Consider the following 16,847-nt stretch of genomic DNA (forward strand, 5'->3'; position numbering starts at 1 on the left):
ACTCTAAAATAATAGGAATTAAATAAATTTTGCTATGATGATCAATAAACTTTAGACAGAAACTATAGTAAGCCAAATGATGTAGGTACAAATAGAACTAATAATGAGAAGATATATTCACATTAGATCTCCAGATAATTATTCCAGAAGGAAAATAAGTTATATAACTAAATACCTACTCTATAAAATTAAGAGTATGATAGTATTCTCCCCTCAAAAAAAGAAAGATCTCTGTGAACCAAAAATAACAAAAATTTGATGTCAGTTTAGTAAAACTTTCATTGTTCTTTCCAGATTGACTAACCAAAAAGAATACATATACATTCTAAAACCATATGTTAAGTGGAGAAAAGACTAATATTATAACTATGGAAGTATAGAAATAATAAAATTTTCATTGTCAAATATGGAAAACCAAATGAACTATGCATTCAAAAAAGTTTTCCAAATAAATTTTAAATAAGATTTAAACAACATAAAATTCATAACATTAATCAATTATAAGAAACAAAGAAAATTAATTACTAGGCAAATAGGATATATAGTAATCAAAGTTTTCCACAGAGAAAGAGACTTCAGTGGAATATAAACACAGCTTCAGTGTAATGATTTCCTGCTGTTATATAAACATGGAGTAAAACTAATTAAGCTATAAAGTCTCTTAAAAGGTTTATTTTGACTAACATTTGAGTGTCTATGAAACATGAAAAAGAAGTAATGGTAATCGTATTTTTAGGGGTCCAAGAATAAAAATAAGTGTATTTAAAAGGGGAGAAAGTTAAATAGGGGGGAGTGGTATTAAATAACATATTTCAAATATGAGCACAAGTTTCTTAAAACTGACCTAAAGGTCATACACTGACTAAACCATAAAGAGGTAAGAAAATGGGGGTAGAATCTGGGGATGGGCAAAAAAGGAGTATGCAGCCCTACCAAGGTTTTCTTAATTTGAGATTTCTTTGTCACATCCTTTTAAATATTGCATTGCACCAATAGCACCAGTGATAAGCAGTAAGTAAAATCAGTAAGAAAGAACCTATCAAACATATATACAAACACACACACACACACACATATATACATACCTATGTTTTAAAAAATTTTTTTAAATCAATAAGAATAATCCTCAGTAAAATGGATAAAGAATAAGCATGGATAATTCAAGGAACAAGCAAACGGCCAGTGAACATATTTTCAAAACTCTAACTTCACTAATAAATCAATATTAAATTATACATTATTTGTTGTTCCGTAAGTTGGCAATTTTTAAAATATGATCACCATTAAGGATAGCAAGAGTAGAATACAAGCACTCCCCTTAGTGTTTATAGGAGGTAACCCTTTCTGGAAACAATTTGGTAATACAGATTACAGGCCATAAAAAAGTTTAAAACCATTAATAAGATATTTGCAATTATAGAGATCTTTCATAAGAATTAATCACAGATGCAGTTGAAGATTTTGTGCAGAATTTCATTTCATTCCTCTGAAAAACTGCAAAGTGACTTTCCAAAAATAGAAATGTTAAATGAATTAGGTACCCATATGACCTATATCTCATAACTGTCATAATTTCTAGGACAAATTTGTTTCACACAAAAAAATTAAAAATAATAAAAAGCCTACCAAAAATGTAAATAAATTCAAGAGCCACTTAAACAAACATATGTGAAAGGTTTAAAAAAATAATTAGGGTATCTGGAACATATTGGGAAGCCTCCTGTCTTTGAGGTGATCAATGAAGTAAATCACATCTATTTATTAATAACACAAATTTCCTAAGACTAGGAATTGGAAGAATGATGGGTCTAAACCAAAACAGCAAATCTTCCAATATAAGTATTAACAAAAAAACTCAAAAATTGATATCATTTGAGCAAAAGAGAATGGTATCTCATATATGGTGATTAACAGAGTAAAAAACAACATATTAACAAGCTTATTTATGTTAAAGAACTTTTTACAATGAAATGTCATGGCAATTCAATTTTGACAACAAAAATTTACTTATATGCCAACACTAAATTTTTCTTCAAGTTCATTCATTTTTACTTCCCTCTAATTTAGCCACACCTTAGAATGGACAATTAAATTTGCACTAATGATGAATAAAATTATTTTATACAGTAAAGTTCCTATACATCCATTACTTGATTTCAATATATTTTGAATTTACCTTCACATTCCCCAACTTTACTAGTCCATCCAAGGCTAAAGAAAGTAAATCCTTTTCCCTGAGACAGAGACATTAATACTATTGAGTTAATTGTTTTCCATTCTTATCTTTGCCAAAGAAGCTAACTCAAAAATAGAAGGAAAAAGTAACAGAATTTAAACAAACCAACTTGCATTACACATTGTGGGGAAAAAAAGTAAAACACAGATGACTGAGTACTACTAAGGGAATAAATAGGTAGATTTCATGTATTAATATTATCTAAGTATGGTAAGGCTACAGAAAATACAAAGTGTTATATGCTTCAATAAAACATAATGTAACATAAACAAAACTAATTTTTATACAGTCATACTCAAATAGACACAATAGTCAATACCAGTGTTCAGACTCCTAAGTCTAGCTTTTCTATCATAGAACTTTGGTAGTCACAGACAGGTAATTCAATAACAAAAATTTATTCCACAATAAAACTTAGTTTAACAGGATCACAAATCACTATGGTAATTCCTTTTCCAAGACATTGATAGACAACATTCAGAAAACTGTTAAGTAACAAAAGACGACAGGATTTACGTTTAGATACTAACTATACACATTGAAAATATATATGCTACCTTGGAGAACAAATTTTTACATGTATCAAAAGACACGTCCTGAATAATTCCCACATTCTGAACTTTAATTACATTTCAAAACCATAGATCAAAGTTAAAACTTCTTTAACCAATAAACTTAAATCATTAGGTTAGCATATCAAGCCTTACAAAATTGCCTAAGAAAGAGAAGAGAAAATAACTGCAGTTATTAGTTCACACTGTATATAAGGACTGAAATATAGATTATTAATATTTAGTCCACTGTGGGTATAAATATTTTTATATGATTTCCTCTGCCTACCTGAAGACAGAAACACTAATAAACAGCTGGATAAACTAAAAAGGAAATTAGTTACAAAAAAAAGTTGTCCCCAAAATATCTCTACTAGAACATAGTACACAAAAAGTAATAAATATAAATAATGTAAGATAAAAATCATAAATATAAATAAAACTTTGTATGAAAACAAATGGCATGTATATTTATGAGGTTAATTTTTCTTTTTTCTTTTTTGTTTTATTCTATTTTATACTTTGTTCCTAGCTAAATATGAGGTTAATTTCTTCATGGTTTCTTAATAACAATTAGCATGCATAAGAGCCAATAAACAAAACAGAGACATCCAACTTAACTACAAGAAAAAGAGACACCTACTTTAATAACAGATGGCATCTTGGAATTTAGGTTATCATATGTAAAATGAAGACGAGTTCTGAAGGAACATTTGTACAATAAAGGATCCTGATAAAATTCTATTTTACCACTGGCATTCCGTTTATCAAGACAAACTGTGCAGTCGGAAAAATTGATGACCTTTCTCAGTACCAGATCAGTTGCTAAATAAAAAAGAAAAAAAGAAAGAAAGAAAATCATTTTAAGTAAAAAGGAAAAATTTTTTACTTAAAGGAGGGGAGGAGGCAACTATTATTTATTAGTACAAATAGTAATAAAAGTAATCAGCAAATAAGATTCATGGAGCATTTATATGATGCCAGACTCTATGAAAAGAACTTTTCATTTATTACCTCATTTAAATCTTCCAACAAACTTATGAAGTAGCACAATTATCCCCATTTTATGTACGATGAATGAGAGGCCTAATTAACTTGTTCCCAATTTGCATAGCACATAACAAATTTAAGACAAAATTTATGAAAAATTTACTACAGTTCTTTTGTGTAATGAGATAATAAAATGTAATTCTTAAGAATCTATATTTCAAATAACTTTTTCAATAATAATTCATTTAACATTTATTTTACATGAAAAAATTCACTGCTACTCTGCACTAATATGGTAGCCACCAATCATATGTGGCTAGTTAAATTTATATTTAAACTAATTAAAATAATATTACAACAAAAATCAGGGCCTTGGTTGCACTAAGTATATTTCAGCTGCTCAACAGCCACATGTGCATAGTGGCTACAGTGCTGGACAGTGAAGATGTAAAACATTTCCATCATCACCAAGCATTCTAATAAACAACATGGTTATAACAATAAAATAATGAATACATTAGCAGTAACAGTCTACAGTTTATTTTCAAAGAAATAAAAATAAAGCAGTGGCAACATATAAAACTATCAAATAAAACCTTTAACAAATGAGTAATTTTATTTCTAACTGATAAGTAATTCCCAGGTAAATATTAGGCCCAATCTACTCAACCAGTGATTTTAAGTTAGCAGCTACTCACAAGCTACTGACATGGGATCTACAAAACAATAAAATATGCTTTAGACTACTCTATGATAATACTATTTCTGAATATATCTTGGCAATTACTAATTAATTCAACCTTTTCTATTTGGATTTAAGAAGTAAAAACCAAAGAATATGCATATGTATCTAAATAGTAAAGTTTTATTAGCATATAAATTTCAAATTTGTCTGTTAGTTGAAAAAAGTATAAATTTACCATAATAAAAAGAATAAAAATACCTAATCCGTAACCATCCACTGATTTACTTTCTGTCTATACAGATTTGCCTATTCTGAATAATTCATATAAATGAAATCTATCACACATATGTGGCCTTTTTTATCTGGCTTCTTTCACTTAGCATAATGTTTTCAAGACCATCATGTTACAGTACTTCATTCCTTTTCATAGTAGAACTTTTAAGGAAGAGAATGATAAAATTTAAGATTAGTTAACTCTAGGAGGAAGCAAGCGGATGGGATAGGGGAAAGTACATTGGTCAGGGTAAACTACCGTTAATGTTCTAGTTACCCAAACAGAAGTTGCTCATTATACTATTTTATAAAAAATGTATGTCACATAAATTCCTTTGTAAATATCAAATGTTGCATTAGAAATAAAAGGGAAAATAATGGTTTCTACCTCAGAGGGTTAAAGGATTAAACAAGATAATTAATATAAAAGATGTAACAGAAGACATGGCAGTTAATAAGCACTTCATAAATAGAAGATAATATTTTTACACAATCTTTATCACCACCATCATCATGGGCTTTCATATGGTATCATATTTGATTATCACAAATATATTGGCATGTTAGCAGTGGTGATTCAAATTTTACACATAATTCACATTTACAAACAACTCATCCAAGGTTGCACTATTGGTTAGTGATGGAGGGAAGATTCAAACCAAAATCCTCCAACCCTCAGTACAGGACTCTTTCTAATTCACTATAAACAATTTTGCAGGTTAATATTTGTTATTACTTATATATTAAAACTAGAAATAAAATTTCTTCACCTAAAATGTCAATTCATTTATTGAATCCTGCATTATCCAGTTCTGTTTCTTCTCCATTTCCCATAGCTTATTCTTCTGGCCTTTTTATTGAATATTCCTTTCCACCGAGGATGAGAAGGAGGCATTAACAATGTATAAGAAGTAATGTTCGGGCCTTTGTATACACTCTTATTTGTGCCTCACAAAGCTGTGAGATCAGGATTATTCTCTTTTTTTAAAATGTGAAGACTGAAGGTAGGAAAACACATAAAACTGTATTCTAGTTCTGCTAGTTCCCAGCCGTTAACTAGGCAAGTTAAGTACTGTTCAGTCTCAATTTCAGTTTGCCTTAATCCTTTAACTAGGATTTATGATGAATAAATGAATATATAACTAAAATGAATGAGAAATAAAGATATTTTTATGGAGTTATGAGAATTAGAAAAAAATAGATGTAAATAATAACAGCAGCAGCTCATTTTTTAAGCACTGACTATGTACAGGACACTTTTATAAGTCCTTTCAGTGCATTAACTTATTTAATAATAATTCTATAAGGAAGATCCCATTTTACAAATGAGGAAACTAAGAAAAAGAGAAGTACCATAACTCACCTAAGGTCATACACCTACTAAGTAGGACACCCAGGATTCAAACTTAGGGCCAGCACTTTTAACAAATACATGACAAGTCACAAATTAAAGGTACTCATAATAGTTCCTTTACTATTTTGTCCGAAAATACCCGCTCCTTACCCTTCCAGAACATGTACCAATATGATTTATTTAATTAATCTCTCCTGACAAACTTTAAGAGGAAGCATCTATCTCCTTCACAGCTGTAATTTCAATGCTTAGCACAACACCTATCACACAGAACATAGTAAGTAAAATAGTAATAAATAAATGGTATTTATTAAAATTTTATTACTTCAAAGCTCTTTTACAATAAGCAGAAGAATGTAGTAAGTAATAGTTAAAAGGAGGCTTCAGGATAATAAAAATATTCCAAATGTGCTCTTGAATACTCAAGCCTAAAACATAAATCAATCAAATATATTGTTTTGCCATCACCAAGCTATGCAAAAGCAACATGCTCCCTTTCCCCTTTCATAAACATTAAAAATTCAAACATAATACCATTTAATTTTTATTGCTACAGCCCATGGCATTGTCATGCACCACAAAAACAATGCTTCAATGATGGACTGCATATATGATGGCTGCCCAATAAGATTATAATACTGTATTTTTACCATACCTTTTCTATGCTTAGATATGTTTAAATACGTCAATACTTACAATTGTGGTACAACTGCCTACAGTATTTGGTATAGTAACATGTTGTATAGGTTTGTAGCCTAGGAGCAACAGGCTACACAATATAGCCTACGTGTGTAATAGGCTGTTTACACTGCATGATGTTCATATTTATACAATGACAAAATCACCTACGACACATGTCTCAGAACATAACCCCACTGTTAAGTAATTCATGACCATATTCCACATCACATTTGATACAAGCATGTGTTGGGTAAGAAAGAATAAAAATATTAAAAAACAAGTATGTAGTTTCTTGATTTAAGGGGTATATTAACCTTAGATTATTAAATTTTCTTTATGTGAATTTTTTTCCAGGCTGGGGGCATATAGATTTCATTAGATTTAACAAAGAGCTACTTGGCCTTAAAAAAAAGAAAGGTTAGGAATCAAGGCAATTGTTTCAATTATGGAAAAATATACACTATTCTTGACATTTACCCACCAGAAATATCCATGAATGCACGATCCCATAATTCACCTACTGTATAACATTCTGCAGAAGTGATATTGACTGAAAGGACAATATCATCTTCAACATATTTTAGTATGAGATTATTTATAACAATGTTTACATTATTTACAACTCTTCTGATCAGACTCTGTACATAACCTATAAAATAGAAAAAAAGAATTAATTAGCCACAAATATATCAATAAATATTTCTTAAAATGTTATTAAACTTAATATATGTGAAAGGTGGGTATTATTTAGCATATTTATCAAAGAGAAAACTACAGTTCAGATAGGTGAAAAGCTTGCCAAAGTGACACAGGTAATAAGTAGCAGATTCAGTCCAACAATATCATTACCAAGAAGTTCTATAATAAAGTGTTCATGTACTAAGAGAAACCACAGAGATCACATCTTTTTAGTAACAAAACACTAGATCCTATACAAAGATTATCCTATACTACAAGTAATTTGTCCGACTTCTGCTTATTATATAAACATTTTCCAAAATGAAGCAACATTACTATATGCTGATTATATAGTATATTAGAAGATGAGCTATATGCTGATTATATAGTATATTAGAAGATGAGCTTCTTTAAGCCGTTTTTTGAACCAGCTACCATCATCTCTTCCTACTTTAGCCATTAAAATATTCAAAAGTTATATCTGTGGGAAGAAAGAGAGGAGAAACATGATCATCACAATGAATTCAACTGTACTCACTAATATATAATACTGAAACAGACTAGGGGAGAGAATATTAATGAAGAAGAAAATGTAGAAAGAAAGTGTTAAAAAAAAGATTTTAAAATAATGAAATGAAGAAGATAGAAAAAACATATGGAAGGAAAGAAATTAAATAAAAGCAGAATGAGAACACAGGGAAATAAACAACAGAAATAATATTTTTAAAAACTGAAAATTTTAAAAGTAGCAAAGATTCCATTTCTCTCCATGGCTTGCTTAAAATCTCCAAAAAAAATTTGGTTTAATTTCATACTATTGTGGATATTCCATAATCTCACTTATGTTTCTCACATAAATGTATATGTACATGAATATATTATTGAGGAATTTAATTGAAAATATAAGTAAAACTAAATATAAAAAGCATTTTAAAAGGCAGGAGAATAAGAAAATAAATCTTTTCCACTATAAAAAGCTATTTAAAAGGTAATGTATTTCCGCTATTAAAAAATACTATTTAAAGGGTAATTAAAATTTTATCTATTTCATGAAACAACCATATGCTTGCATTCTTTAAACCAGAACTTTACTTGACAAAACAGAATCAACTTTTGTCAGCAATTGACATTGTTAACATCTACACTAAAGTCCGCTGGGAGAAAGTTTATTTAAACCTATTCAACCATAACCTGTTTGCAAAACTCCTTCATGTATTCCCAATGATGCAAATAGAAAAGAAATGTAATACAACTTAGATTCAAGGTTTTCTCCTATATGGAAACTATTAGCAGTTTTTACAGTACCAATTATCATATGCTATAAAATTAGCGTGCAAAATATTAATAGATTTAAAGTAACAAATACTCTTTAATAAGAGTATATGCTAAAATATTTCTTAACAAATTAGACTTCCAAAAGAAATTTTAAGTATCAAAATTTTCAACCTTTGTACATTACCCCATATTATTACTCAACACTGATGTTAAAAATAAATGTTCCTAAGAAGCATGAGTAATACTGGTTTCCATATTTCTCAAAAACCTGTCATCAATAGGGAACTCATAAAACCACTTAAGAGTTCATCAGTTTTTATTATCTTCAAGATTAAAGATAGCACTAGAGAAAATATGTAATGCAAAGCAATAGAAAAATAATATAATATGTATTTTAATGACAGAACACTACTGATGGATTTTTCATCTATTTTTTAACACTTTCTCTTACATTCACATTATAAAACTAACATACAAATTGAGATGAATAAGTCAATTCACCACAGTAAAGGAATCAAATACCTAAAGAATTACTTCTATAGAAGACTATTTATGTTTCCTTATTTAAAATGCAATGTCTAAGTAACAGGAATTTATCAATGGAATAAACGATACACTATCTCTATCACCCCTCTTCACTTGGTTCTAAGCAAACTACGAGACACTGTCAGACAAATCTAATAACGCTCATCATTCCATAATTAGTGACTCTCTAAGAGTATATTTGTTCAAACAACATAATAAAAATCCATTTCTACTGCATAAACATATGAAAATGGAAGGTCATCCTGGGGATAAGAACCTACAAGACGTAATATTTGTATGCCTCTAAAATAGCCTGTTACTAGTCAACCTTTTCAGAAATTCTTATTATTTACTCTCCCTCACCCACAAAACCCCCTCTTCCAAATACATACATCTACACCCACAGGATCAGGTGAAAACACTATGAATTTTCACTAACTTTGCTCATTTTCTTCCTCCCGTTTACAATATTTTCTGTCCATTCTCCTTTCTTGTTCAGGCCCAGGATAACTGTCTCCTCCTCTATATCCTCTTCTCCAATGTCTCCCACCCTACACATCAACATTAAGGAGAACTACCTCTACCACTTTTCTTGGGCTTATGTTACTACTCATCCTTTGTTTATGTATATGTATACTTATCCTCATGAAATCCTACAGGGAAAAGATTGTGTCTTATTTCTCTGATATTCTTAAATGGCATATATCAAATAATTTTAGTTACAAAGAGACACCATCTGCAATTGATTCATCCTGATGCGGTCACTGAGAAGACAACGTTGCTCTTAATCAGAAATTCCATGGTTGATGACTTGGTTACAGTACATAAAGACATCTTAGTCAAGTTTTTGGTATAAAATAACTCATTCAGTTGTTATGCAGCATCATATAGGCAAATTATGCTCAGTTCTTTATAATGTTCTTGCCTTTCTTGAAAGGCTGAAGTTATTTCAAAATAAAAACTTGTTTAAAAAGGCTAAGAATAACGAATCTTTATTGTCAATGCCATATACAGGTCCAATAAAACATGAATCAAAAGCATTCATCAGATTTTAACAATTAGATAATAATTTAGAGCAATTAGTGTAGGAGTTAAGGAAAATAGTTGTGAGTTGAGAATACTATCAGTATTATTATTTAAGATGGTCACAGAAGTTCTAGACAACTAAATACGGGGAAAAAAGAAATAAGAGTTGATAAGGAAGATACAAAATCATCATTTCACAAAGATGATAGTATTTTTATATTGAAAATCCAAAAGAAACAGTCAAAAATACTGAATATTGACTAGCTAACAAAATATAAAAATTAGTTTTCCTATGCAACAGGGTGATGAAAAGAAAATGGTAAAAATGGTGATACCAACTAGCAACAAAATGTATGAGATAGCACTTTCCATCTATAAAAGTTTGAAAATAATGTATTTTAACAATAAAAAACAACACACATTCCAAAAAATGTGTTTAGAAGAAAGTACTGTTACAAACATTTCACAGAGTAATTTGGACATGCCCAAAACCTTAAAATTACTCATGAATTTTGATTCTACAAATTAGTAAGAATTTCTCCTGAGGAAATAAACAGAGGTGCATGCAAATATTTAACCTACCAATGTGTTTGTTAAAGCATTCTACAAAACTGAAAATGACAAACGCAGATATCAAACAAAGAGGTACTGGTTAAGTAAACTGCAGAATAGTTATACGATGGACTACATGACAGTGATTAAAATAGCACTGGAAAAACTCTTAATGACATGGAAACATGTTTCTGCCATAACAGTAAATAAAAAATTCGGATTACAAAAACAAAAACGTGTGTGTGTGTGTGTGTATGTGTACAGAAAGAAAAGAGTCTCTAAGAGGCTGTATACCAAAATGTTAATAGTTCCCAGTTCTGGGTAAAATAAAGTACGCACTCCGCCCTATCTTTCCCAGTGAATGCAGCAATAAAACCTGGAGAGAATGTATGGAGCAGCTACTTCAAGGCTCTGAAAAGTAAACAGTAGGCATGAGAGGTGAAAGAGAAACAAAAAACAGAACTCACAAAGGTAAAACAAAAAATAAAATAGATGTAAATTCAAGTATATCAATAATTACATTCTAATTAAATTGCTTCGTAATCAACGAGGATGATGTATACGATAGTGATGCTCTGAAATTTGTTGAGACTTCCTTTTCAACTAAGTGTTTGTCAATATCTGCAGATATTAAATGTGTGCATTAAAACAATGTATCCTACCTCACGTGCTTAGTGAGCAGTTTTACATGTATCTACTAGAACAATTTTAGTAATTTTGACATTCAAAAACCCAATTTGAAGTTTTTTTCTCATCCTTGACCTACCACATTTCAAGGTTGTTAGGTATATAAAACGTCATTGTATATTCTCTGGAGAACTGTACCTTTTATTATTTAGTGTCTGTATTATATATCTCCATTAATGCTTTTGCTTTTAATTCCATTTTGCCTCAATTTTATCCTAAAAATACAGATTATTTTTGGATAGTATTTGGCTATGATGTCATTTTCTATCCTTTCATTTTCAATCTGTCTTGCCTCTGGGTTTTTTTTTTTTTTTTTCTGAGACAGGGACTCTGTTGCCCAGGCTAGAGTGGTGTCATCATAGCTCACTGCATCCTCAAATTCCTGGGCTCAAGCGATCCTCACACCTCAGCCTCCATAGTAGCTGGGACTACAGGTACGCCACCATGCCCGACTAATTTTTCTATTTTTTGTAGAGATGGGGCTCACTATGTTGCCCAGGCTGGTCTCAAACTCCTGGCCTCAAATGATCCTCCTGTCTCAGCCTCCAAAAGTGTTAGGATTACAGGCATGAGTCACCACACCCAGACTTGCCTCTGCTTTATATGGATGCTTCAGAAGCCACACACATACCTGGACATAACCACCCCTTCCTTTTAGTGTCCAAAAGCTATTTCCTTTGCTTCATTAGAGCTTTTCTTCCTTTCGTTTTGCACTGTGTAGTGTACAAAATGTCTTATACTGAACAGCTAATTCTTTGAGGAAAAAGATTTCCTTCAATGAACTGCTTTAGCATAGTCTCATTCACATAGCCAACACAGATTAAGAAAAGTGAACAACTGCCTCTATTTATTATTTCAGCATATTGTGGGGGTACAAAAGTTTAGGTTACATATATTGCCCTTGCTCCCCCACCCCACCCAAGTCAGAACTTCAAAGGTGTCCATTCCCTAGAGAGTGTGCATAGCACTTATTATGTATGTATTTGAAGTTCAATATAATTAGAATGAAATAAAGGCTCTCCAATTACCACCTTTTCTGTAATAAACAAAATATAAACAGATTTCTTGAAGGTTATTATCAAAATAATAGTTTGAAGCATTATCTATTTAAAAATGGATTGGTACATTAATGAGAAAGAACACCTATATGGCAGAGATGGCTAGCTATCCATCAATAAATTGTGCTCCCAATTCCAGAATGTGGAATTGTTATCAAGATATAACTTCCAACTCATACATTATGTCCATTCTCAGTGAAATTTAAGCAAAAGAGTATGCATCACTTCCAGCTGAGGGTATTAAGAAGGAGCTAGGTCTTCTCCAAACTCTTAGCTATTAGAAAGGCCGAAAGCAGCAGAATCCAAATCTGGCCTAGAGGATACCAGAGCCTCAAGATAAAAGTAGCCTGGAGTCTGGGTAGAACACTGTCTTTGAACAGGTATATGAAAAATAATAACACTTCCATTGTGTTAAGCCACTAAAATTTAGAGGTTAACTTGTCCACCAGTTAACATTATCCTAACTTATACAAGTTATCACTATTGCTTAAATTTTTAAAAAATTTCTACCAGAAAACTTTAATGGATGATATTAAAACAATAAAAGCAGCATAATGTTAAAACATAAAAAGATATGAAATAAGTTCTAAGTTCTGCATTCTTTAATCATTTGCAACAGGGTCTTCCCTACTCTTAGATGTTCCAGAAAGAAACAGCTTTAAATTCTTACACCTCACAGCCAAATACAAAGAAAATGTTTGTGCTATCTTCTATAACAATTTACTGATATTTCTGAGTCAGGTTCTTGAATAGTTGATATATTACAATATTCTTAAATTATCTGACATATCCTCCAACTACTATTAAACTTCCTTCAAGAAATTTTTCAGAAAACCAAGCCCTAAATGCCCATTATGGCAAGCATTTCACCACATACACACATACATTGTCCTCTATTTCATATTCAATATTTTCTGGAGAAAACAGAAAAAGCTGAGTAAATAGCTAATTTAATAATGTCTCCCCATGTATACCAAAATACCTGAGTTTCCATTTTCTCATTCTCAAAATGTAGGCTAGATCAGGGGCTTAAGCTGAGCCTATGGATGGACTTCCAGGTATATGAATATTCTAAAAATATAAACAAATTTTGAATGTCCATATGTGCGTCTACTAGTTTTTCAACAGATTTTCAAGGGTCCACGACCTAAAAGAGACTGACTGCTAGACCAGAAAATCTGAGATAGCTTCTTATTCCAAATCTCAGTGACTCTATGAATTGGATTATCTAAGCCTCAGGAAAATATGTGATTTTATACATTTCAGTAAGCATGTATGTTCATTATGAACCAGACATTGTAGTAGATCAGGGGCCAACAAAACAAGGCCTGTGACACCTGGTTTGATAAAGTTTTATTAGAACACAGCCATATTCATTAGTTTATTAACCATCTGTGGCTGGTTTCATGCATACATCAGAAGAGATAGCTCTGACAGAAAACATGTGGTTTGCAAATCCTAAAATATTTACTAACTGGCCCTTTACAGAAAAATGTTTGCTAGCTCTTGTGTTGGATGGCAAAGATCAAAGATGACTAAATCACATCTTCTGACCCAGTGGGCAACAGTTTTTGTTTAACCATACTCTAAATATTTCCATTGAAGTGTGTGTGTGTGTGTGTGTGTGTGTGTGTGTGTGAGAGAGAGAGAGAGAGAGAGAGAGAGAGAGAGATAGTGTACATATACATATACACAAATCCTAAGTAAAAGGGTAAGGAGAAGAAAAGGAGAGAGAATGGCAATACCAAGAAAGAGGAAGCTATATAATGGAACACAAAATTTGTCTCTGAGCTTCCTAGCAGACAAGAAAGGTAGAAATTTTTTTAAAAAGAGACAGGGTTTCTGTCTGTTGCCCAGGCTGGAGTGCAGTGGCATGATCATAGCCCACTGCAGCCTCAAATTCCTGGGCTCAAGAGGTCCTCCTGCCTTAGCCTCCTGAATAGCTGGGATTACAGGCTTGAGCCACCACTCCTCACTAGGGAGTATTTTTTAAAATGAGTAAGAGGAAAAACACATACAATTTAAGAGATACTGAAAAATGAAAGGACAATGCCTTTTAAAGCCATTTTAGAGAAATGCAGAAGCCCACAAATCACTGTTTCTTATAATGTGTTAATACTTCAATAAAAGCCAAGGACTATATAATTCAGAGAGTACAGAACTGAATAATCCAGGTATCTACCTTGGAAGTAGTCTCACTTTATACTGACAGTACAGAGACAGTATGGTACAGAGAATACTGAGGAAACATAAATGATAAATAAATGAAACATCCTTAAACTCTCTAATTGTCACAATATCTTATAGAATATGCTAAGCCCAGAATTCAAAACTGTTATTATTAGCAATAATTGAAGGTCTTATATCATTTACAGAAAGAATATGTGTTCTCTTCAAATCAATCAGATTCAAACTCTTCTGACCTTCCTCCAGTAAGAAATATTATATCGGCCGGGCGCAGTGGCTCACGCCTGTAATCCGAACACTCTGGGAGGCCGAGGCGGGTGGATCGTTTGAGCTCAGGAGTTCGAGACCAGCCTGAGCAAGAGTGAGACCTCATCTCTACTAAAAATAGAAAGAAATTATATGGATAACTAAAAATATATATAGAAAAAATTAGCCAGGCATGGTGGCGCATGCCTGTAGTCCCAGCTACTTGGGAGGCTGTCAGAAGGATTGCCTGGCCCAGGTGTTAGAGGTTGCTGTGAGGTAGGCTGACACCACGGCACTCTAGCCTGGGCAACAAAGTGAGACTCTGTCTCAAAAAAAAAGAAAAAGAAGTAATTTAAAAAAGAAATATTATATCATACCCAGGACAAGCACATTCATATATACAAATTTCCTGAAATATTACTAACATTTACTGTATGTTAATGTGCTATGTGGTTTTCTATTCTATGCCATATATTTTTAAATGCTTGCCGTGACCCACTAAATTGTTTTAACAATGCACTAAGTAGCCAGGATCCATAGTCTGAAAAAGGCTCTTCTAGACCCCAAGAATAGAGACCACAAAGAGGATGTTAGATAATGATTTGTATTCTTTTCCTATTAGAGAGCCATCTATTCTTTAAAGGAGTAAAACAAATGATTGCCTATTGGCAACACCAAAACTTTGCTCAAAAATAATCTCTGGCTCTACATAAAACTCAAACTCCAAAATTGTAACCACAGATCCTAGAAGAAATAACTGTGCCCCAGAAAATTTTGAAAGCAGGAATTTATTTCCACCATGAAAGAACTTTAATATGATCCCCAGGCAGATGAAGGTTGCCAGAAATGAATCCTCCAATAACCATATGAGTTGACTTTTAAACAAAATGATTTACCATTATCCAACTAGATTCTCAAATTATCCCTTTTTTATCCCTTTGGCAAAATTAAGTTTAGCTGCTCTGCCTCCCACTAATTGGCCAGAAGCTTTACTTACTTCTTAAAGCAATGCCTTCACTGTGATTTATGTCAGCATGAAGGAGGATGTGAGCCCTCCCGATAGGTAAGGTAGAAAAGCACATGCTAATAAAAAAGCTACCTCACTCAAGAAGTTCAGGTAGAACACAATGCTGATATATGCTACTAAAAATAGGATGTTTTATGTTATGTTTATGTTTTTATGTTTTGTGCCAATAAAAATGGGCTAATTCTCCCGATTCTGAATATCAGTCTAAATTCTATTAATAATACAGACTTTTCAGAATCATTAAAACTCTGGGATCTGTTTTGAGTACATGCAGGTTAGCCCACAGAAGGTTTCTATCTATGAAATTAACAATTGACAATGGCTTCAAATTTTTCTTAATCAAGTTCTTTCTTAGGAAAACAAAATATGCAACAAGAGTCAACGATTAAACTTAAAACTGATTATTCTTTGCCGAGAGAGACAGCAAAAGAGACTGACCAATGCTTCTATATCATGCTGGTATAGGAAGTTTTCAGAGCATATGCAGTCAGAAATCTGGAGGGGTAAAAGGGTTGCCTAGTTAATAAGAACAAGCTACAGTTTAACTTACAGTTTAATTTAATTCCCCAGGATTTTTCCCAAGGAGTTAATTAATAAGAAAAAGTTTAGAAAGTTCTGGATCCCTTACACTACTCAACACAGAATTGGAAACATTTAGAAGTAAAATTTCTTCTGACACCTTTGGCAGCTTGTGGCAAATAATCTATCCAAAAGCCAGAGGGATTACCAAGCTTGTTAGATAGAGTTCTAAAGAATACTAAGGATCACCACAGCACTAGTTAACTATGTTCAAGTCAAATATAACTTAGGACATAT

The 16,847-nt window shown here is 31.8% G+C and overlaps 1 protein-coding gene across 1 annotated transcript in view; it reads right to left on the reverse strand.

Annotated features, from left to right (window-relative positions):
- Window positions 1-16,847, reverse strand: part of VPS13B (vacuolar protein sorting 13 homolog B) — a 752,846-nt gene that overhangs the window by 699,137 nt on the left and 36,862 nt on the right. Inside the window, exons 5-6 of the mRNA XM_045560402.1 lie at window positions 7,252-7,419; window positions 3,431-3,612 (exon numbers count right to left, since the gene is read on the reverse strand). Coding sequence (XP_045416358.1) covers window positions 3,431-3,612; window positions 7,252-7,419 — 350 coding nt within the window. The remainder of the gene's footprint in view (window positions 1-3,430; window positions 3,613-7,251; window positions 7,420-16,847) is intronic.

Source organism: Lemur catta, chromosome 9 (assembly GCF_020740605.2).
Source record: "Lemur catta isolate mLemCat1 chromosome 9, mLemCat1.pri, whole genome shotgun sequence".
In the NCBI taxonomy this organism is placed as follows: Eukaryota; Metazoa; Chordata; class Mammalia; order Primates; family Lemuridae; genus Lemur; species Lemur catta.